The sequence below is a fragment of the Oxyura jamaicensis genome, chromosome 7 (genome assembly GCF_011077185.1).
Source record: "Oxyura jamaicensis isolate SHBP4307 breed ruddy duck chromosome 7, BPBGC_Ojam_1.0, whole genome shotgun sequence".
In the NCBI taxonomy this organism is placed as follows: Eukaryota; Metazoa; Chordata; class Aves; order Anseriformes; family Anatidae; genus Oxyura; species Oxyura jamaicensis.
In genome coordinates this window covers 7,571,667-7,595,169 of record NC_048899.1, presented here as the reverse complement: position 1 = coordinate 7,595,169, position 23,503 = coordinate 7,571,667, and the positions used below count along the sequence as shown (strand labels likewise).

Sequence of the window (23,503 nt, the reverse complement as noted above, 5' to 3'; positions counted from 1 at the left end):
GCTTCCATGTCCCCACAAGTAGCATATTTAACCTTAGTGCTGAGTGCCTCCCTCTCCATTATTTCACCAAGTTAGCATCTTAAGGATCCGCAGGCAGAGATGTTCATGCTCTTGTAGAAAGTGTGCTTGAACTTCAGGATCGTTCAGAAGATACAGCAATCTTGTGCTTCAGTTTTTGTCTGAATCTGAATTTCAAAATGGAAAGGCTTTCCTTGCACCAGTTCAAGGGTACTCACCTTTGTTGCGGTCACAGAATGGAAATACATGCTGTTCCAGCACAAATTCACTTCTGTCCTTGATACGGTGATGAGCGAGGTATTATTTCCTCAGTGCTCTGTCTTGGAGGCTATAGAATTATCGCTGCTGACTGTAAGCAGCACTGGAGCAGCTTGTTTTAAAGTGTCAGGCCTGGAAGATGTGCCGTTCACTGAAAACTCTTGTTGCAAACCTGATTCCAGCAGTTCCGTATGGACATGTTCCAGCTAAATGGCCTCTTGCTTACTGAAGTTAGGGGACAGGCAGTGGGAGCTGTGGTTTGCTAGGAATTAGTCCGAAGCAAAGCTTTTACCCGCGCTGTGCTTGCCTTGCTCTCTTTCTCCCTTAAGCCTCTCAGTAGCATCTGATAAGGGAAGTTCATCTCTGAGCGACCCATGGTCAGAGGTGTTTGGCCCAGTTCCACAAACCGCTCCAACAGGGCTGGCTCTCAGCACTGCTCCGTTCCTAGGGACCTCAGTGCACTGGCACAAGCACTGAGTTATTGGTGGAAAATAACTTTGCTCCCTCATTTGCAAACACAGAAAAGAATTGCATGTTTTCAGTTTGGGAGCAACTCTTGAAAAACCTTATTTGAGCTTATTTGGTCCCAGTCCTCCACTAAAGCAATATGTCTAAGAAAATCATACTAGCATCATCAGTGTCCCCAGCTCATTTCAGTAGCCCTGGCTGATGCCTAAAGGAGCCTCAGTTCTGATTTTTCCTTACCACGTCCCTTCCCAAACAGGTGGACGTTGGCAGGTGCTGTTACATCTCTCTTTGAGATGTTGGCTTTATTTGCCTCCAGAGGGGCTGCAGTCAAGGCTACCCGTTCTGCTAATGAGCAGTGCTCAAAAGGCATTTAAAACCCCTTGGAAACTCGCTAGGAACAGGTAGCCCCTGCTGATGTCTGCAAAGCCGCTGCTGCTGCATCCTCCCTGCTGCGCCTGGTGATAAGGCACAGCTTGAAGCTTCAAATGCCACCGCCGGGCTGATCGATCTCTCTCCAGCCCCGTCCTTCTCTCTCCCCCAGACAACTTCTGCTGAGGATGAGATGAAAACGTAAGCGGCTGCTCTTGGGCGTGGGGATCTCAGAGGTGATGGAGTTAAAATCAATCACCACCAACTAGAAAGGGCTCGCAACTTAATCCGAGGGAGCGTCACTTCTGTGGCAGCCCAAAAGCAAGCAAACAGCAGCAACAAAACAAATTGCAGGCATAGGCAAAGATGAAAATTTTCTATTTTTCCTGTTGTTATCCTCAGTGGAGGAAAAACTGCATATTCCATTCACTTGCCGAACAACCTGAAGTTAAAATAAGATAGTAGGGATGCTACTTATCTGGTGATAGTGGCAGTGCTGTGCAGATGATGTACAGCAGTGAGTTCGCATAATCCCAAACAAAACGTAACCTTAATCCCTAAGAAATTTCTCACAGATATGAACACAGGATTCTGTATATTTCAATCAGGGACCCTTGTTATTTAATTTGTAGTTATGTATTTTTCTTTCTTTTCACTAATTTCAGCAAAAATAACACTTTCAGGCATTTATCCAATTACGTACCCTCCCCAGAATGAGTAAGACTTGATCTTTTTCAGCTTTTTTTTTTTTTTTTTTTTTTAAATTTTGGGAAGCAGTTGACTCAAATTATCTCACAGATCTCCTTCCTTTCATTGAGATTTTCTATCACATTTGAAAAATGCTTTTATCTGTATAACTCATTAAGAGCTGACACTCTGAGGCAGGCATGATAGGACCTGCATTCTATGCTTTCTCTTGCTTTCCATCAAACGTATTTTCAGATACACCATGCTTCAATCAATGGGACACAGCTTTTTTTGCACTACTTGAAATCCAGACAGTGATTAAATGCCTGACTGCTCCTTAAGTACACACAGAAAGGCTTCAAGTTTTAAAATGAGGTGTGAATTCTTACAGGGAGGTTAATTTAGTTGATGTTGTTTAAAATAAGAAAAGAAACCCTGTTGTTATCACTGATTGCCAGGTCACTGAATAAAAGGCTTCAAAAACAGTAGCTAAAATGCCTTCATTTCAGATGTGGTGCCAGCTTGCTCTTTCTCAACCTCAAACCACCTTGCCATCCTGCTTGCTTTCTTACCGGGTTATTCCTCCATGGATCGTTTTATTTTCCTCCTGCGTGGAATTTGATGGCTTGGTATCAAGAATCCCAAGTTTGTCCCCTAAACTCTTTTCCAGGGGGGATGGTTTGGGACCTGTGATTCTCCCCTTGGCGTTAGCTTTCTCCTTCCTCTAGTATTTTGGAGATTTATCGAATTTAGAGCATTTGAATGTGGGGTTTTGCCAGGGTTGCCCCAGGAGCAGAGGGTGATTTCAGCACTCAGGGGACAAGTTTGAGCCATCCAGGGAGAGGGCTTGAATTCAGCACCAAATTTGGTCCCAGGTGAGATGCTGCTGTTGATTTTTTGTGAAACACATCCCTGCTGAGACAGCGCTCCTGTATTCGCACACAGGTAAGGGAACAGTAATCTGTAGTCAGGTACCCTGAAGGCAAAATACCATCAGCAGATACTGGTACCCCCAGAATACACCTGAAGGGATAAATGTGTTATCAGAGATGATTTCCCCTAAGCTGCATACGATTGTAGAATTAAGTGATATAGCCAGTAACAGCGATCAGGCGGAGAAGACAGCAAAAATGTCTGAATTTCAATTAAACTTTCTTTGGATGAAATGCAGTGGTCTGCAAAACGTGGAAACCTCTCTTTGTGCTTTTACACCGGTACAAAGACTTACTCTGCCTGTGCTCCAGATCTGCTCTTTGCGAGGTGATTCATCTGTATTGAGTGTGCTGCGTGTCTACAAACGCAGCAGTCAGGCTGAGTAAATCAGAGCTGATGAAAAGTTTTTAGTCTGGGGACCAACAAGATAAATCCATCATACAAAATGAATCTGAATTTTTGCCGGGTACCGTTGCTCAGTGTTTCGCATTATTTCTTACAAGACTTTATAAGAATTATAGCAATTTCTCCCAGCTGGGAAAAAAAGAGATTTCCTGAAGTTCATACATTTCTTTTCAAGACCGACTGAACCTTTTCAAATAACGCAGTTATCTCCGGATCTAGAAATCATTTTTTTCTGCTGTTCTGCAAGTGGCCACCTGTCTTATTTCAGGAATATTAAAAAGTACACGCTTCCCCCTTGCCCACCTGCTATACCTCTATTGCATCGCGTCTCAGACCAAACGTTAAATACATTCTGAGCATTTCCCAGTAGAAATACAAAACACAACCATTGCTGTCAGTTTAATTCTGATTTTTAAAAAATAATCATTTCTTTAATGAAGTTAGGATCACACAGTTTGTTTGATCTCTGGTTTCTTCAGTGAAGAAGCACATTAAGCAACTCTCCTGTGCTTTCCCATTTTATGGTTGAAACTCCCATTGATTTGTGCAATTACGATGTTGGCAAAATTTGACCAATGTTTGCCCGCTAAGTAATAACAGCCTGTAAGAAGGAGAGGGAGGGAGATGGTATTGCACAAAATCAATCCTTTCAGTCACAGTCCACCCCCCATTAGCCGAGTCTTGAACACTTACAATTGAATATATGCTTCTGTAATTTGTGGAATTGGTGCCTCGGAGCTTGCTCCTGCCAGCACAATGAGCACCAACTGGTGTTTGAATTTGCATCCTAAGGAGTGGGGTTGCTGGAGGAGTTCTCCGACCCGACAGAGCTGCATAATTTGGGTGCCTTGGGTCATTGCTGTTGCTTGACAGACTTCTTTCTTCACTCTAGCAGATTTGGCTTGATGAGAGGAGACGTGGGGTGTCCGTAGGGTGTTTGTAGGGGTGTGAACAAGTGGGGCAGCCTCGTGGATTACAGCTGCAGAGGATTCAGATGGACTCAGTGCCTGGGCCTCACTGGAGGGCAGAAGGAAAGGAGATCAGAGAGGAGGCAGATGAGGATAGAGAGGCATTGTCTTGAGAAACCTTGAGGGTGAGGACGGGGCGGTTGCACTGGGAAGTAACCCTCTCCCTGGAGTGCTGCACTCACTGATAACGTACAGCAAGGACACGAACCCCGGGCAGCACGTGAATGTATAACCAGGCAGTCCAGCCCCGCCGGTGGAAATTATCTGCTGAGCTGCCAGTAAAAGAAACTTGCAAGGTCTTCAGATCCTCTGTGTATAATTCCAGTTTTCTTTTCCCATCGCTTCTGGTGGTGCTCCGTGCGAGGCACTACGGTAAGCAAAACAGCTGAGAGGACATCAAAAAGGCAGGGCAGCCCTCAAGGGTGCGCACACCACGCTGCAGCTTTAATGAGGCACAAGTAAGCTTTCTTTGAGAGAGATTTGATTTATTTAATGGTATTGCATTGGAATTTGTTGATACCTAATATCCTGCGGGCCGGGAGTAGCTGGTGCAGGAGTTGCAGCCCCAGCCTTTTCCAAATGTGATTTTGGGGGTGGTTCTCAGGCTCGCTTACGCAAGGAGAAGAGCTGGATGAGAGAGAATTCGATCAGTGCTCTTCAAATCTCTGAGAGGCCAGGGATTTTTTGATGTTAACATCGAGTTAGTGCCTTAGTAAATGGCAGAAGAAAATCACAGATAACGCTTCGAGTCACAAAGCAAGATTTTCCCCTGGAAAAGTTCCCATCCATAGGCAGGCTTGGCACTGGCGGAGGGAGTTTATTGGAAGGAAGTTCCCATGGACAAAAAGAGAATAGGGATGGGACAGCGGCAAAGGAGTTTGGTACTTTGGTTTCTCAGCCCCATGTTTCTTACACGTTCATGATTGAGGTGTCTGCGTGTTGTAGTAAAGGGGAGGTAGGGTTAGTAATTCTCCTGGTTTGGTAGTGACAGACCCCCTGTATCCAGTTCCTCAATGAGTTTCACTCCCTTTGTCCCCATCTGCTCAACCTGGTTGAGGAGCAGGCACTGGGGCAGGGACGTGCACGACTCCCTGCTTGGCAGCTGCTGTCACAACCTGCCCATGGGGGTAAGGCGTCTTCTCTCCTGGCGGGGATCGGGCTGGGGCTCAGCCCTGCTCCTTGGGGGAACCGATGATCCTTGGGGTCTCACCAACTTGGGGTATTTCCTGGTTCTATGAATCCAGCTTTTTTTAGTGCCATATGTGAAACTAGTAAAGGACGTGAAAACCCGTGTGCCACCAGCACTGGGGAAGGGGAAGAGGTGTCGAAGAGCTGCATCGTGCTGACAGGAGGGGCCATGCAGCGACATCCCAGGTGGGCAGCTGTGTTTGTAAACAGCATGCAGAGAAGATAAAAAGGAGAAGTAATTTTTCCGCCATCACTTCTGCTTCTCCCATTAGGAAAAAAAAAAAAAAAGTCACGAACAAGATCTGCTTTGAAATAAAAAGCAAGCAGCTGTATAATATTACTACAAAGTACCCAAAGGAAGGATCATGATAGAATCAAACTGCCACAGAGAAAAGCAGTTATGGCTATGGAAAAATAATTTTGGTGCTTTTCCTACTCAGATACAGGTATGTGGAGGAACATCACAGCATGGCAATGAGGTGATACTTGTCATTTGTGTGACAGAGACAAATTAGAATCCAGCCATCTCGGGGTGGGAATGATTTTTGTGAAAATTAATGACTTGATTAGAAGGAGAAATGAAGCTTCTTCAAGGGGACATGCAAATAAAGGAGGAATCACTAAAACTGTCACCTGATGGAAAGCGAACATTACAAAAAGAAAGATCGGTGGGATATTATAAAAAGACAAATTTGATGCGATATTAATCATGTACCGCCAGCCTGAGCAGAAAGAAGAGCAGGAGGAAGAACTGAGCTCAGTATGTCCCTGCAGGACTTGGAAAGTGTCTTCTGCTTTTAAGGACGGGATGAAAACCCACTCCCAGGTGAGCAGGGTGCATCGAGCGTGCCCCCAGGCTGGGGTGCCAGTCTCAGGTGGGCTGATCAGGCCCTTATTTCCTGGGTGGTGCCTCGAACTGTCCCCCGGCCCTGTGGGAGACATTCACCTAGAGACAAGGGCAGTAGAGAATTAGTCATTTCCGTAAGTGCCTGTAGCTCCCAGATGGCAAATTTGCAGAGCACGGTGTCTATGTTGGATGATTTCTGCAACCTTTCAGGAGGATTAGGGGCACCGTATTTTAAACAACAAACAGTTGTAATCTCTGTTGGGAAGAAGCGCATCAGGCTAAAGCTGAGCAAGCATTAAACCTGATTTTGAACTTCATCTGTTTCATTAAGATCTGAGACCACAGGGACAATTAGTTTCAGGTTCAGGCCTGACCTTTCCTTTCCTTGTCCTTTGAGGACAAGCAAGGCAGCTAAGCTGAAAGCGATGCCTTTCTTAAGGAGGAATATCACCTGCATAAATGTCTGGCGGTGTGCAAGTAGTGTGTCGGGTTGGAGGGGTGCCTGAGAGGTTTTCTTGAGTTCTCTACGGCCAGATGATCTGTAAGGGATATTTTTGTTTCACTCTTCCTTGGGTCTGGAGAGCCACAAACCTTTCAGACTGATGTAGGTAATGCAGTGGGGTCCAAAGCTGTTTTTCAGGTGCTGTATTTATTGTCCAACACGAGCAGTGGGAAAGGGGCTGATGCCCCAAGCAGCTCTCTTGATGATCTCTCATGTCAAACCTGAGTTTAATGGGAATTTGTCGTGGCCAAGGGAGGGGTCTTGCAGATATCCCACAGGAATTAAATATTGGGGGCCACACTCTCACTGCACGTGACTCACTCAGGTGCAGGGACAAGGCGGTAATTTCGGTACATGGTGGTCTCCATCTCCTCGGCTCTGGGCATCAGGTAGCAGCAGCGCACGGACTGGCTGCGCGCCCTTGGGGCAGCAATGCTAGGGATGAGCGGGATGTGTTCCCACTGCTACAAGTGTATTTTTGGCCCGTCTGTCTGCAGGCTCTGCCAGAAACCCTGGAACAGTTTTCATACTTTGAGATACAGTTTTCCAACAACATGGCTTAGATTTTTTAAATATGAGGGAAGCGGTATGGTAGTGAACACGGCAGCTTTCTCCTGGGGGGGTGGTGCTCTGCTGAGGTAGCGTTTGCTGGGGCATGGGCCACCTGCCTTCATCTCCAGTTTTAGCCCCCTCCCTCTTTTCTAGGTCTGCCAATTTTAGAAAACACCAGTTTTACTCATGGCAAGGAGCCCGAAGCACTTGGTTTTCTAGTGGCATCACACCTGTACCGCACCGGCCTCCCAAACCATGTCATCCTGGCCCAGCATCTCACCTGGGCGTGCAGCGTGTGCCAAGCTCTCCAGGTTGCTCTGCACAAACAGTTTGTGTGCTGACAACAAGGTGCAAATCTGGATGTGTCTTCCCATGTCAGCTCTTTTCCTGCTTTTAAAACTTGCTCTTTTAGCTTCATTTTGTCCTGATGCGTTTACTTTTTGTTAGGAGGAAGGCAGCCACGTTGAGGCAAGGGCACCCTTGGTGCCAACATCCCTTCGTTAGTAGCAGGCCCCATTTATCTGCCAGCCAAGAACTTCCCCTTGTTCCCCTCCGAACACTTTGAAGCCTACCTTTCTCCTCTCATTTGAAAGCAGTCGCTGGGACTGTCTTCGTATTCCCCGTGTATATTTAACCATAAATTGCATCTGACTGCGGTGACACTAATTACGGCGGAGGCACTGGGAGGCAGCCCCCCTCGCGGGGAGTGCGGCCAAGAAACCCGCCGTGACTGGCAGGTGTTTCGACCGCTTCAGACAACTGCAATTTCCTACAAGCGTCCTTCCCCTTTGCGGGGAGCCGTGCGGCTTTGGGGGGCGCAGGGCTGGCCCCTGACTAACCGGCATCGGACCCCCGGGGCACCTCCTCTGGGCTGTCCTCTCCCTTTGTAAGGAACAAAGGGATTTTCCCCTCCCTCGGGAAACGTGGACGTTTCCCAGCGACGTGCTGCCGAGGTGTTTGACCAAATGTTATTAAAACTCGGCAGGGCTGATAATCCCAGAAGCAGCGCGGCGCGTTCCTGTGACATTGAAATCATTTAGTAATTTTACAGTACATTTGAATTTCGGCGTTGCTCAGCCTCTCACTTTCCATTAACTTTGCCTGGAATTTCTTATGTCCGTGCACACAAGCAGAAGTGTCAAGTTTCTCCTTCATGCTCCAAAACGCCACCTGAATCACAATTGTGCTGTGGCTAATTGTTATTAATTAAGCTGTTCCTAGCGGTCCTAGCTGGGCTTTTTTTTTTTTTTTTTTTTTTTTTTTTTTTGCCTGTAATAAAAAGCAAACACATTCTGTAAGCACAGCAGTTGCCGGTATTAAGGAGGGAAAACAAGGCAGCCCTGTTCCCAGGAACTTCTCCGCACCCCATGATATGGTTTTGCTGGTTTTGGGGTGGGTGCGTGTGTTTTTAAGGGGGTTTTGAAGCAGTGCAGAGCCTACTCGTTGCTGCCAAATGAGATTCGCTGACCTTCCGTGCCATTTACCCGTCACAGGCAGGCAGCTCCAAGGGCATTTCGCAGCGGGTAAATTTGCACCGAGCCACTCTTCCCGCACGTGCTCCTGCATCACTTAAGCGTGCAGCCGTGGCCAAAGCCCCGGTCACAAGTTGGGATGGGATCACATGCCGGGAGCCCTGTGCATCCCACCGGGCTCCCCCTCCCACCTTCCTCGCCTTTCCCAGGTTCAATTTAATGGAGTTAAGTGGAGTGAGCGAGGAGGAAGGCATTAATGAATCGGGGACCCCGGGAGCGGTGTTGTTCGCACTGGGAAAATTGCTTCTTGGCCTTTTCTCCTTAATGAGGCTGCTGATAACGTGCCCGTTGCTTCCCACCCGGCCACGAGGAGCAGGGCGTTTGTCACTCACCCACCTTTCTCCGTGTTTGAGAAAATAAAATTGGGTGGGGAGAGCTTTGGGCAGAAACACTGTGTCGTCTTGTGGGATACGGGAATATAAAGCTGCTCTCGGTCTGTGGGAATATGTCATCTGTGTCTTCAAAAAAAGCAACCAGACATCTGCTGTGCCTTTTCCTTTTTTTTCACCCTTGTGTTAGGTTAAGAACCAGAAAACAGGTTATTTTGGCACATCACTGGGACATGTTATTTTAACAGAGAGCTAACAGTTTCCATTTGCAGGGTAAAGGTGCTTGTAAATGTCCTCTTATGAAGTCAGAAATAGGTTTGGGATTTTTCCTAGCTGTACTTAAAAAGGATCAGGGGAACGGCTTGTGCACAGAGCTAAGAGATTTGCCCGGGGGTACGGGGAGGCGGTGGCTCACATTTAGTCTGTTCCTGGAGCTGCCCCAGGTGTGTACAAGGCATCACCTTGCCTTCATCCCAACAAATCTCTGGATGTTTTGCTGTGGAATGCCCATTCTTCTGCGGGTAGCATTTGTGGAAAAGGCCAGAATCTCATGGGAAGCCTGTGGAAGGCTTTATGGCTGCTTACCGGGAGAAACCCCTCACTCCACTCTTCCAGAGCGCTGCCTCTGACTCCCTCCCCGGCTGCTGTATGGACCCTTGGGGAGGTCTGGCTGGCAGATTTGGGCAGGTTGTTCCCCAGGCAAGGGGTGTCCCGTCTGTGTCTGTTAAAGCTGCTTTGCAACGTCTGCAGAGGAGACCTGGGTGGCCGCTGCGGGGTGAGCATCTTGGGTAAAGCAAGGATCAGCCCTCCACAGGGTCCTCATTTTAGGGAAAAAGGGCTAGGAAAAGAGAGAATCCCAAAAGACCAACTTTATTACGTGTATGTGCTTACATAGATGCTGAAATACGGGCCGTGCTCCTGTTCCACATAGACTTAGCAGCAGGGCAAGGAGCATGGGATGGTGATTTTGTGTCTGCACATCATCTTCGCTTCCCCCTGCCATCCCGAGGCCCTCCCGTTATTAAGGGAGGTGAGCTCCAGCGCCGATGCCTCCGTTGATAAAACACTCCTCCTGCTGCAGAGCGGAGGATTCAAGCTAATGGTGCTCCTGCTCCCGGGATTTACCATTTGGAAGGTATTTTATTGCTATCTTGTGACATTTCCCTGCACTTTCATGCTCATTCATATAACTGTTGTCCTTGATTTATGGCCGGTTTTCGTCATGTGTAGCGGTGACATAAATTGTGCAGCCCTACATTCGGTGGTTATAAATTTGAGGAATTCAGTAAACCATGGGATGGGGGAAAAAGGGCAGAAGCCTTCTGAAGAGGCTTTTGATCACAACCCCAGACCAGTCCTTTCAGTGCAAACCTGAAGCAAGCATCCAAATAGGTTGGCACAGCCTGCTTCTTCTGGAGTGGGGCATTTGTAGTGTGAAATGCGAGGTGTTCGTGTATGATAACGGGATGCACAAGGCCAAAACCACACAGCGGTGGCGTTTCTACGGCAAACCCTCGGAGCTCTGTTAATCAAGGCCTGCAGGGATTTTCGGAGGAGGTGCAAATTAATGTGCTTCTTGTCATCATAAACCTGCTTGTTCAGATGATGTCGTTTAAAACCTTCAAACAAGCTCAGGTTCCCAAGGAGCGGTGTGCGGCCATCAGAGCTGCGAAGCCTATCAAAGCCACCGGTCAGGCTAGTGAAATAAAGACCTCAGGTTTTGATTTTCTTGGCATCTCTCTTTGTAGAGGAGGAGAAACAGCTCATTTAAAAACTGCTTTCTGAGTTGGGCTGTCAGAGCAGCTTTCTGTTGACCTTTACAAATTGATACCGGCACAATCAATGGACAGAAGTTTAAGGGCAGTCTCCAGGGGGGGGTGGGAAAGAAACCCAGACCTTTATAAAATATGTATGGAGTGCATTTTAAGAAGCACAACAGAAGGAACAAGCAACATTAACAGGGAGCGTATTGGAGAAAACTGATCCATAACGAATTCATAATACGCAGGTTTGGCTACAGTTACTTAGAGCTTGTCTTTTGGGATCATTTCTGAAAGTACACGAGACAAAAAATAACAAACATGCCTTATAGGAAATCCAGAACAAATGATATGTTGGGCTTGGAAAACAATTGGGGTTTTTGAGGATGCTTTGCCTGATCCGACCACAAGTGAAGTGTATTTGGGGAGCAATTTCCCAGCACCTGTGACACCCCCGCCTCCTTATAGCCTTGGAAAATGAAGCTGCTTGAGAAGACTCAATAGAAATTACATGAGAAAGGGGCAAGTCAGCCCGGCTGTGATTTCAGGAACTGGCTTGTGTGTTTTCTGAGCAGTCAGGGAGACTGAGGGAGGAGCTCGTCCAATGCAGACCTGCAGCCCTCACTTCCCAGGTAAAATAGGAGGAAGCTTCAGCACTGTGCTGAATATTCTGCTCTTATACAAGGAGGTCATAAATTGAAGTACACGTCCCTCTGTAGGGATTTCATAGCAGTGCAGGCCAACAGTCGCAGTGAAGTTAAAAATCAGTCCCTTTGCTTTTTAATAGGGACAAAAGCTTTTCAGCAATAGAGGTAAGGGTTTATACATTGTGTTTGGCAGAGCTGAAGCACTCAGGGGCCTCAGAAGACCTGACTGGGTGCTCAGCACATCTGAAGGATAGGCTGGTGGGTTTTTTAGCTTTTTATTTTGATTGTATTTATGTTGTGGGATCAGGGTCTCAGTTCCAAGCACGCAGGTGTGAGAAAGCAGGAGCTTGGTGGTGTGAGGGTGCCGTGCAGGGGAGGCACAGTGATGTGTGTGAAGCTGTGTGCAACGTGCGCGAAGTACAACTGGGGAAGATACTAGCTTAAAGCCAGACTGTGGGTTTTTACATCTACAGTATAAAAGAAAAAAGGTTCTTGCACAGAACCATTACTGGGAGTTTGCTTTTCCTGCCTATAAGCTGATATCTGAACTTGGTTTAATAACATACGTTTTTTGTTGCTCTGTGTGGCCATGGGCAATTAGGAAAACACAGCCTCAGGTCAAGGAAGGCTTCTGTAAGAGAGCCCTTGAGACCAATGCTTCAACGTGGTGACCTCCCTACGGGCAGGGTCCAGCATTTTGGCTCTGGGCAGTCGGTGCCATCAGCCCCCGCAGCTCCCCAGCATCAACACGGCAAAACCTTCCCTGGCTTCCAGGTTTCAGTAATTACCATTTCAGCTGTCTCCCACGAGCTGATTTCTCCTGTCTTTTTGACAAGGATATCGTGTGTTGCTTGAGAACCTGTTATTTTCATCAATGAAAATAAACTGCGTGCAGCTTCAGCTTATTAGACAGGTGCATATTTGCTAAAATAGTGTGGGTTTTTTTGTTTGTTCTTAATTGCACTCTCCTGCATTACTCCGTCCCCTTGAAGCAAGCTGGGCAAAGCAGCTCTGTGGCTCTGGGCTCACTCCTGCCCCTTGGATGGGGGCTCCCAGCCCCAGCATGCTCCCAGAGCGGTGCTGGGTTTCCTTATTCCCCCAGATGTTTGTCCAGGAGCTTTGTTTAACCCTCTCCTGTGGTTTTGTCTTGTGGAGTTGCCAGAATTTGGGGAGGCTGATCTTTCCGAAGCAGTCCACTTCTTTGTGTGCTACAATTCCATAGTTACCTTAATAATTCTAATTGGTGGTCTTTGGATTATGCGATAAATACCGATGCAAAGGGAGAATGACATCAACAGGAGATGTCAGGGGAATTTCCAGGGAGATTCCAGCAGCTCGTGCACACCCTGGAACGACGGGGCAGTTGCTGTGTGCCTCAGTGGTGAGTAATTGCCGTGGTTACACGGGTAGATATAAAAGCACGCGTCCCACCTACCCCTCCTGAGCTGCATCTTTTATGCAAACAGTACTTAAGTAGCAGTAAGCAGGATCTGAGGGCTGGTTCCCGAGTGGCCGAGTGTTTCAATATCATACTGGCAGTGAGAACTGAGATCCCCTTCCTGTTGCAGTGGCTGCCAGGGCTCCCGCTGGAGTTCTGGGGATGAGGATCCGGCCGACGTTGAATGAACGTGCTCCCTTGTGCCCGCACCAGCTCGGTGTGTTTGTACAACGTTAATTAAAATGCATTTAAGTTGAGCGAATGCTTGCAGCACTCGGGGCCCCTCCGGGGAAGGAGCAGGCAGCCAGGCGAGCGAAGTCCCCGGCTGTTGGCAAGTCCCAGCAGGGCAGCCAGAGCTGCCGGTGAGGGCGGCTGCTTCTTAGCAGTGGGCACTGCTCTGTGCCAGCCCCCGGCCCCAGGAGAGCTCCTGCGTGTCCCCACTCCATGAGCGGGAAGGAGGTCTGGGGCCATCCTGGCAGCAGATGTCATTGGTGTCTCTACATCAAGTGGCGGTTAAGGCAGAGGTACAAAACCAGCCCAAGTGCTTCCCTCCCTTCAGCTCGCGCCTGTGTGCTTATGCTCCATCATCTCCCCCCGCCAACCTGGCCTTCCTCTACAAACCTACCAGCACTGAAGAAGCACCACAAAGCCTTCCCGCTGCTGTGAGCTGGCTTGGCCGTAGACATTTCCATCATTTCCACCGCTTTGCTTTGGTCAGGACAAGGCTGGGAAGCAGGGACGGCAATATTTGCGAACGCGTGCCCTCAGCCTGGCACCTCCCTCTGCATCTAGCTGCCCCGGCACGCCTGGCCTTGTATCACTCGGGATCAGTTATCTGCAGACTCGTTCATCTTGGGAGGAGTTGGTAATAGGCTGTATTTTGGTGCTGTAGGGGAGGATTTGGGTTCTTGGCGTTAGAAGTTGCATTCACAAGCTTAATTTTGGGCACCGCACAGAAAATGAGGCGGGAGCAGGCAGTCTGTAGATCTAAGACCAGACTAAGCCTGGTGCAGGGAGCAGAGGCCGTTCCAATCTCTCTTAGATAATGTCTATTAATTGCTCGTTTTGGCCTGGCGCTTCATCGGGAGAAAAACTGTAAACACTGAAAACATTGAGTAAAGTAAGTTATTTTTTGCGTCCTGCAGCTGGTAGGAAAATGCCACGCTCCCTCTATGCCGTGCATTCATCCTCGCTAAGCATTTATTTGCATGGCTGTAAAAAGAAATCTTGAATTTTAAATGCTTTTCTAGCACGACATGCAACTTGCTGGTTTGACTGCCGGCGCCAGCGAGCTGCTTGCAGCAGGGATGGGGCTGCTGGCCGGGGGTGGCAGCGAGCAGCGTGGGGCCATGTGTGTCCCCGTGTTCCCCCCCCCCATCCCTCAGGCTCCCGCCAGCTTGGAGGCTTTGCTGCTGCCTCCTTGTCGGAGCGAGCGCTTCCAGATTCCCAGCAAGACCTCAAGGAGAGCCAGATGATGGAGCAGATGGCAGATGACTAATTTGGCAAAGTTAGACGAGTGGAAATTGTTTGCTTTAATTGCTTGTCAAGTCCGGTACCTACATTATAGTTAAGGAGCAACTATTTACCCTGGAAATATGATGAAATGAGGAAAGAGAGTGTGTGTGCGTGTGTGTATATGTCTGTGAAGAGCAGGGAGAAGAAGGGAAGGGGAAGTACCCAGGGAAAATAAATTGGTATGCACCCATGGAAAAAACCACCAGCATTGGCAAAGCCTCAGGTATTGTTTTTGGCTTTTTTTGAGTGACTTAGGTCCTGCAGCACATCTTCCCCATGTTGTCCTTTCCGATGGCAGCGTGGACACGAGGAGAAACAACGCTGGAGATGTTAGCATAAAACAAGCAGATGACAATGGCTCGGCACGGTCGGCACAGGCAATTATCCTTGAAATGCCGCAGTATCAATCTAGTCAACGGTTTGATGCCATTTTTTGGTTGATGCAAACACGAGCGCTACATCAGTGAAATAACGCTGCATAGCAGCAACCAAACAGGTTTTGGAGAGCTCGGTGCAAAGACAGGGTGCCATCAGCTTGGGAAGGTGTCAGCGCACATAAATAATCCCTCTCGATGAAGTTACAATCCCTGGCAGTCTCCACTGTGCCTATTCAGTTCTGTGTTTGTAATGTTGGGAGGGATCTGCCCGTTGCAGATGGCATCTGATGAGCCTCCGTCGGAGGTGGGGCCACCCCCATAAAGCACGGCCCCGCTCCTTTTGTGACAACACCACTGGAGACAAGGGGGCTCGGTGCACATTTCCAGACCCAGGGGCCATGGTAGCTGGTGGGGTTCGGAGGGGATGGCTGTGTTGTAGCACAGAGCAGGCTTTACGGAAGGAAAACGCTTGTGTCAGCTGAGCTTGTAATTAGGAGCAGAGAGAAAATGATGCTTTCCTTCATTACAGCCCCTCACCTAGGGAAGGGAAGCCTCCAGTTTGAAGATGCTCTCCAGAAGCTGATGGGGTCAAAGGAAAAGAGGTGGTGACCTGCAGTAGGTGTTCACCTTCTCCCAGGAGCCATCCGCCGGGCTGTAAGGGCAGGCAGGCCCTCCCTTCGTTAGGATGTGCCTAATTGCAAGAGAACGCAGGGCTTGCAGCTCATTTAAGGAGAGCTGTAAGGTAGTGAAAGGATTAAAACTGTTTTCCCCTTCTTCTGTGCGGGTGCAGGGTACCCAGGCTAGTGCTGAGAGCCGGGAGCCGAAGGAAAAGAATGGGGGCTGCTGTGAAATTGCTGGTAATTAGCTGTTCGTTAAGGGGCTCCAGTATTTCCCCCCCAGCTGGGGGGTCTTGCAAGTTGCCAGGAGTGTTTGCAATTATTAATAAACAGTTACTTCAGCTGTCCTTCAAGAAACCCTGGTAATGGCGCTGTCTGTATAAAGACAGCTAATTAAGTAAATAAATTAGGGGGAAGTACAAAAAGGCTGCATTAGGAAGAGGTGCTAAATGTTGTTAGGCTCCTCCTGGCTGCGATAAAGGAATGTATAATTCTGTGCTCCTTAAATAAATGAGCGACTCGGAGCATTTAAGCCTTGTCTTGTGTTTTTGGCCCGCTTGACAAACGCATCACCAAACAGAGGTTGTGCCGCGTGCAGGCGGAGATGCTCTCCTGCCTCCTCGCTCAAATTTCCTGTAATTCGGAAGACCGAAAGGCAGAGCCTGGGGCCATGGGGTGCACCGGGAGCAGCTGTGATGAGTCCCGAGATATATCCAGATGCTCAAGGTGATGCCTCCTCGCTGCTTGGCCGAACGCATGAGACAGCAGGGTGGCAGCATGGAGGTGACGGTATTTTCTCCTGGATCACTCAAACCGTAGGCAAATCCAGAGAGGAGCTGCATTAAAAAAAAAGAAAAAAAGAAACCTGTTGCCCTCCTTCCAAAAGTTAGCTCGTCTGTTGAGCTGGGAGGATTATAAAACCAATTAGAATTACAAGAACCAGAATTAGGCTGAGTCGAAATGATTTTGTAATATAACACAGAGATTTGTCATCAGCGGAGCTGAGCACAATAATGGCCTAAAAAGCAGAAACTAAAGGACATTTTAAAATGCCTCCACTATTTCCTGCCTCTGAGCGAACATCCAAATGGTGTGGCTTCGTTAGGAAAAAAAATGTCAATGGGAAATTAATTTCAGAGTCATATGCATGAATATTGATGAAAAAATGTAAACTCACTTCAATATGGACAATTATGACTGCTGTAATTGGGGCCATTAGGAGCCGAAACAGCTCTCTGTCACTTGAGATAGCTGGCGAGAAGTAAGCAACCGAACCTGAAGCACAAATGTGTGGGTGATGCTGGGGGTCCAGTGCTGTGATGGCCAAGATTGCTGTGTCCTGGTGCCCACCTGACGTCCCCAGCCCCACCGGCTGCTCCCTTCTGCACAGGTGCCCAAAGGAGAGGGGTAAGACAGGGAAAAGCCATCACAACGGTCAGAGTGGGCACAAAATAATAGTAGTGATGGATTTTTTTTTTCCTTCTTAAAATCCCCTGTTCAGTGAGAATTGGTGGTTCTGCCAGTGAGGCCTGCATATGGGAGGAGGATGCCCATTTATCTGGGAGCTGGATGCCCCTTTCCACCCTCCTCTGCAGGGAGGCAGCTCCCTAGCTCCTGCTGCAAGGTGAGCTGGCTTCTGGATTGCAGCAGAGCATGGGAAAGGGTCCTCAGAGTTACAAGACGTCAATAAAATGAATTAGAATGAAAAGCCAGAGATTTACTCCAGGTCACTGGGAAGAGGAATCTCTAAGTTTTGTTTTTGTTTCCACTGGCTGCACTCTGCGCTGCAGGAGGGTGCGGTTCCCCAAACCACCCAGGTCTGGGGGTTAGATGAGAAGCGGGCACAGGGCTCCCCAGATGCAAAGGTGCACTCCTTCAGCGTTTGGATGACGATAGTGGTGGCTTTCTACACCCGTGTAGGAGCACTTGGCAAGGTTTGTTACCGTAATTCCAGGAGAGGGCATGGCAAAGGGCTTGCAGATAGCATGTTTGTAGAGAAATGTACTTGAGAGCATCGTGGCACCGGGGTAGCCTGGCACAGGTCAGCTGCTCCCTGGGTTTCTGTCTGAGAAAATGTATGGGGTTGTCAGATTTTTCTGTGTGCAGCACTGAAATGGCTCTGAAGGGCTTTCCTCTCTGAGGCACCTGTGCAAAATCTGAGCAAGTTGAGAGTGCCCTTGCTCAGAGGCCAAGGCAGATTTACGTTCACATTCCCTGCTGGGAGAAGCTACAGGCTGGAGATGCATCTGAGCTAGAACTTTGCTGACCCTGTTAGAGACAGACCAATTAGGATTTTTTTTTATTAACAGAGGATCTGGTGCAGGGACTGCTTTCAACACACAGACTTTGTTTTCATCCCTTTCATCAGTTTCTGGGCCTATATACGATAACCAGCGTACAACCAGGTGATTTGAAGAGGTGCTTCTCTGTGGAATTGAGATTACAGCGGTTTTGTAAGGCACGACAAGGCACATGGCACGATGCTTTGTTGTGCTCGTGTTTATTTTGGCACTTCATTTTAAAGAGCTGAGACAACACATGAGAGCCAGTACTGTTTCAGAAGACCACAAAGGCTGGAGGTGCTCTCCCAGCTCGGGTACATATTGCAGAGTATCAGCTCCGTTACATCCCTCTTCCATGCAGGAGAGTCTGTCTCATACTACTGCTGGGTTTGAGGCAGTCTGTGCCAATTTTCCTCCCTTGGCGGGGGAGATGGCCACCTTTTGCCACGCATCTCCCAGCAGCAGAGGCCCAGGTGTGAGCTGGCACGAGGAAAGGCTTTATGCACCAGAGGGGATTTCTTTTTTCTAAGACAGAAATTAAATGCTTGGAATCACTGCGAGATAAATTTAGAAGATCAACGTGAGCTCTTCTAAATTTGCTTTTAAGATTTTATTCATCTGAAAGAATTGATTTCCATAGCATTATCAGAAGCCGGCAGTAGTTACTGCAAGGTTTGGTTGTACAAAATTAATCTTCCTCTAATAAAACTTCCAGCCCTGGTTTACATCTCGGCTGGTTTCACCCCTGTTGCTGCAAGAGCAGGCTCCAAATGTTCTGCCTCCTTACAGCAAAAAATGGCTAAATTAGCTTTTGTGAAACATTTAATGTGCGTGCGACATGAAATACCAGTGTTGCGGTGGATAGCTTTATTAGCTGAGCTGCTGGAATTGTTTTCTGAGCTATGTTGATCCTTAGCACCGATTACGAAATGGAACAGAAATTATTTATTAGTCCTCGGGAGCCTTAAGACAGAATAATACTTATTCGGCTGGAAACACAGTCAATCTTGGTGTGATAGATGCTGCTGCTGCTTTCAAGGAAAAAACAAACAAAGCAATTTTGTAATCGGAAGCAAACATTTTCCAAAGGCCTCTGGCAGGGACACGCGGGCATCTTCCTGAAGGGTTTTGATGCCCGTGGCACGGGGTTGGAACTTCATGATCTTTGAGGTCCCTTCCAACCCAAGCTGTTCTATGATTCTGTGATCCCTGGATCTGAACGAAGCTTTGCATCCATGATAGGATGGGGCTTTGTATTTCAGAAAAGACGATGCAGCAGTGGTTGATCCTTCCAGCAACTCCCACTTAGCAAGGTGGGAATCCTAAAAAATACCCGTTAAGTATGTTACGGACAAAATCCTGTTTGGAGTGTTTTACTCTAAATGGTAAGGTTTTCTGAGAAAACTTTCAAAACCAGGAATGTTCGTGCTTTAAATCACAGCTTGGAATCAGGTGGTGTTTATTTTAAAATTCATGTCAACCAGACAGTAGTTTTACTTTTTGTTTTGCAGCACATTGTAATGTATTTCAAATATTTCAGGTTTATAAACTTGGTGAGAACTTTGAAATTGTAATTTGGGTAATCATAGGAAGTGTTAAAAACCTACATCCCATACGTTATTTCCTTTGGTAACTAGACCAAAGATGTCCATGGTAAAGCAGTCCTATGCAGTGCCTGTTCTGCTTTCGTCTGTGCTTCAGCTGCTAGAAACGTGAGAAAAGAGAATTAGCTGCTTACCCCTGAGTCCACAAATGGCTTAGAGTGATGCCAGCCCCGGTATTGCTCCCTGGTGGGGCATCCCAGTTGAGGAGGAACAGCTTTCAGCTGCCATTTGGAGGGCAGGGGGAGTTTCCTTGGGAGCAAACTTTGAGCAGTCGGGGGGCTTTTGGCTGCCTCCCGCAGCCCTTCGCCAGCCGGCTGTTTGAGGCTTGAATCGCCCTGGCACTGGAGCAGATTGCTCTGCGGCAGGCGAGATGCGCGGCAGAGGACGCAGATGAGAATTGTTCCCATTTCTATTAAAAAACAAAACAACAACAACAAACAAAAAGGGTGTAGTAAGTAAATACTCAATAATAGCAGTACTCCAAAACCTAATCGCTTTTGGTCTTTTAAAGGAAAAAGGACCTGCATCATTCAGAAGAGCATGTTTTAGCCAATTTTACTGATTAGGCCTCCAGTCATGGAGGGTTTTGTTTGTATTGATCTAATCCAGCAGTGGGAATGGCTCCAGAAATGCTCTTCTGCTCTGGCTCATGTTTTGCATATTATAATGCCCATTTCAAAAGTTCGGGTAGATTTAGATTAATTTGTTCGCAGATAAGACCAGCCCACAAGCTGTCAGTAGAGAGGAAAAGTGTGTGCAAAAAAAATAAAATAAAATGCCAGCCCCATGTTCTACCATTTAAGTAGCATTGCTCTTATGGCAGGCTGAGAGCTGCATGAAAAAATGCTGCTGTAAAATCCTGCTTCTGTGTTTCTTTCCTGGATTCGTTTTCGTCGCTGCTTAATGCACGGCAATCTAATAGACTGAGCAGAGCTGTGATTTGGCACTGGCTTTGAACGGAACTTGAAGATTCAGGACAGAGTACTGTAATATTAAAGAACATCTTCTGAAAACTGACTGTATTTGGCTGGTATTTCCTAACTCGTCTGATAACAGCTCCCTTGTGCATTCAGATCACAGTCTGGTGACATGCGGAAAGACAGTAGGCTTTTGCTCTGCCTTTTACTATTTAATTGTGCAGAGCTCAGAAGAGCTGGGGACTTCAGGAAGGAGGAGGGAAAAGGATGTTGGGTACAAGCCTTCTGGCCAGGTTGCTCATGGTTTCTTGACAGGCCCTTCTAGATGTCAGCTGAATAGGAAAAATGCTGGACTGCATAGGTCAGCAGAGATGCCCAGGTCTGTCTGGCCTCTTATCCTTAAATTTGTGAGTACTCAGTATTCAGCATCCTGTATCCAGGGACTTCACTGGGCCCTGGTTTTTGCTCTTAATGTGCTGGGGTCAACTCGTTTTCCATTTGTCCTGCGTTTCTGCGGTTTCCATGTTTCTGCACAGTCAGTGGTAAATACCAGCACCCAGTCCCTTTGGTGAGAGGTATTTATTGCTGAGATGATCGTGGACCTTCCCACCTCTGCTGCTGATACCCAGTCCTGTGACTAACTCAGAATTTTTATTCCAGGTACCTCTATCCCTGGGTATAAATCTTCATTCCTTCTCTGCTCCTGCTCCCCTCTTCCTTACTCTCTCTGACTGTGTTTGTCCTGTGGTTTCTTGCAGTGTGTGCTGGCACCGAGAACAAGCTGAGCTCCCTCTCGGACCTGGAGCAGCAGTACCGGGCCCTGCGCAAGTACTATGAGAACTGCGAGGTAGTTATGGGCAACCTGGAAATCACCAGCATCGAACACAACCGAGACCTCTCCTTCCTGCGGGTAAGCAACCTCCTCTTTATTTCCTCTCCATCCTCTGTGTACAGGGGAGTAGCCACAATGCTGGGCTGGAGGGTGGCAGGTCTCCTGCCCACCACCTCCCAGAGCCTGCAGGAGAAGAGGCAAATAAAATGTCACAGATGCACAGAGCACAAGGGCAACGTCATGGCTGTGACAGATGCTCTGAGTATGTCATCTACATGCGTCCAGGACGTGAGGGAGAAAGCTGTGCCAGACGCAGGAGAGTGACACCTTGCTGGCCTCTATGACTGTGTACTGCCAGCAGGTCCGGAGCTCTTAGGGTAGTGTGTAGGGAGGCTGGAGCAGTGCAGGGAAGCACTGCTGGCTTGGACAAGCTTATCCTGATAAAATGCACTATGTGGACTGGTTAGTAGGGTAAACAAGGGAAGAACTCTGAAACAAACGGCGTTTACTGAATTAACATAAAACCCTCTTCACTGTGGAGCCTGGGGTGTGTGATCCCCCCACTTCTTGCTTTAGAGGTTTTTCTGTTTTGTTTAAATATCGTGCTTTTAGCCTTTGTGTTTGTGAAGGAGTATTTCGACATGGTTTGTGCATTACCTGTTAACTTGGTTGCAACTACAAGGAGTAGGAGGTGAATGCCAAATGGAAAGAATTTAAACCCATCATGATTTGGCATGCCAAAACTGATTATGTTTGAAAAAAAATACCCTGGTAAAGGAGTGGTCCAATGCACATAGATGAAATTGGTGCGAGAACCATGTTTGAAAACAGCTCATGGTTACAGACTGCACAGGTCATGGCCTCAAATAGAAGTCAAGCTGTAACACGGATAAGGATTTGTGCTGCCTGTATCGTATGGTATCGCTCACATATCATTCTGCAAAATGCTCCTGTCACGTGGCAAGATGCGTGTCTGCATGTAAGTGACATTTTTGTGAAAAGCACGTAGGGGAGCAGCAGAGTTTTCATCTGGGCAGCCCTGCAGGTTGTGTTACACTCAGGCGTTCTGTTTGCCGGGTCTCGGGTGAGCCTTGTGCTCAGTTTCAGTTGACAAAAACTTGAACTTTCCATTACGGCATCTAACAAAGGCAAAGCAGAGTCTCTGACAGTGTGCTTAACGTTGCTCTGTGTTGAATTTGTTGGGGGTTTCACAGGATTTCTGCTCTATACATCGCCTATATTTGCTCAGAGCATACACCAGGCTGTGAAAAGATCTGCAAGCAAAATTCAGCTACCAGATACACGTCTGGAGTGAAGTTTGGGGTGCTAATTGCACTCAGACTAACAGGTTGCCTGTTAATTTGAGCGACGAATGCCTAGGAAGTGAATGCTATCTGTACATTTCACAGTTGTGACAGGTGGGGAAAACACATATGTGCCTGAGCTCCGAAATAGATAGCCTTGGGGCAGCTGGACTAACGGTTCCCACTGCACTGCACGGGCAGCGGAGTCCTCATGCAAGGGCGGGATCCCTGCGCTGCTTTAGGCAACACTGGAGTTTCAGATGCTTCCTGAAACTCCCAACGGGGCCATCGTGCATGCCTCTGAATTGATTAGATTCATCGCAGGTAGTTCACCCGCTTCGGCTTCCCATCCTTCTTGCTCTGACCAACAGGTAGGTGGGGAGAGCAAATTAATTGGGAATTAGGGGGGGGGTCACTGTTCCTCGTGGGGAGCTGCTGCAAGCAGAGGAAAATGGTAGCAAATGAGAGGCGGTAAAACCAGCAAATGAGAGCAAAAAAAGGATCTTGTGTAGTAAACGAAGGTTCTCTGGTTACGTTTGCTTCTTGGCAACAGTTACCATTGCATTTTTATTAGCATTAGCTTATCTTACCTAAGCCTGCACTCTCACTGAAATCGCAGCAGAAAGCAGAACTTGAAGCAAACCCCAGCAAACTGCAAGTCTATGTAATGTGATAAATTGTGGTCATTAAAATAGAAAACCAAACAGAGGAGAACGTGTTCTCGGTGAGGCAAGTAAATAAACAAATGTTGGCATATTTATGCCGATAATTCAACATTCATTAGTTAGGCAATATTACTTGTTTTATCATTTTAAAAGTGATTTTAACTGCCAAATGAAGGTGGCAGATGGGAGATAACCAAATGAAGGGCTATTTATCTCTCCTAGACTTCAGCGTGGTGAACTCATCCTGCAACTCATATGCTGCTCCTCTGGCCTACTCACCTTTTTTCCCAGTCTCTTGCAACAACTGCCCTCTTTCTCCACCACGTGGACTTTGAGCAGTCAGGTGATGGTTTGTGTTGCCTGTGCATCTGTCTCAGGAGTACAGGGTTTCTTTGTGCCCACCTGCCTTCTAGGTGGCCCCCAGCTTAGAGGGAAGTCCTAGCAAACTAGGCCTGCTCACCTTCTTATCATGCAATAATAAATGAATAC

At 47.7% G+C, this 23,503-nt stretch overlaps 1 protein-coding gene across 6 annotated transcripts in view; it reads left to right on the top strand.

The window, feature by feature from the left end:
- ERBB4 (erb-b2 receptor tyrosine kinase 4) overlaps positions 1-23,503 on the top strand; it is a 578,634-nt gene that overhangs the window by 189,476 nt on the left and 365,655 nt on the right. For all 6 annotated transcript variants that reach the window (XM_035332131.1, XM_035332130.1, XM_035332128.1 and 3 more), the window contains exon 2: positions 20,972-21,123. In XM_035332131.1, coding sequence (XP_035188022.1) covers positions 20,972-21,123 — 152 coding nt within the window. The remainder of the gene's footprint in view (positions 1-20,971; positions 21,124-23,503) is intronic.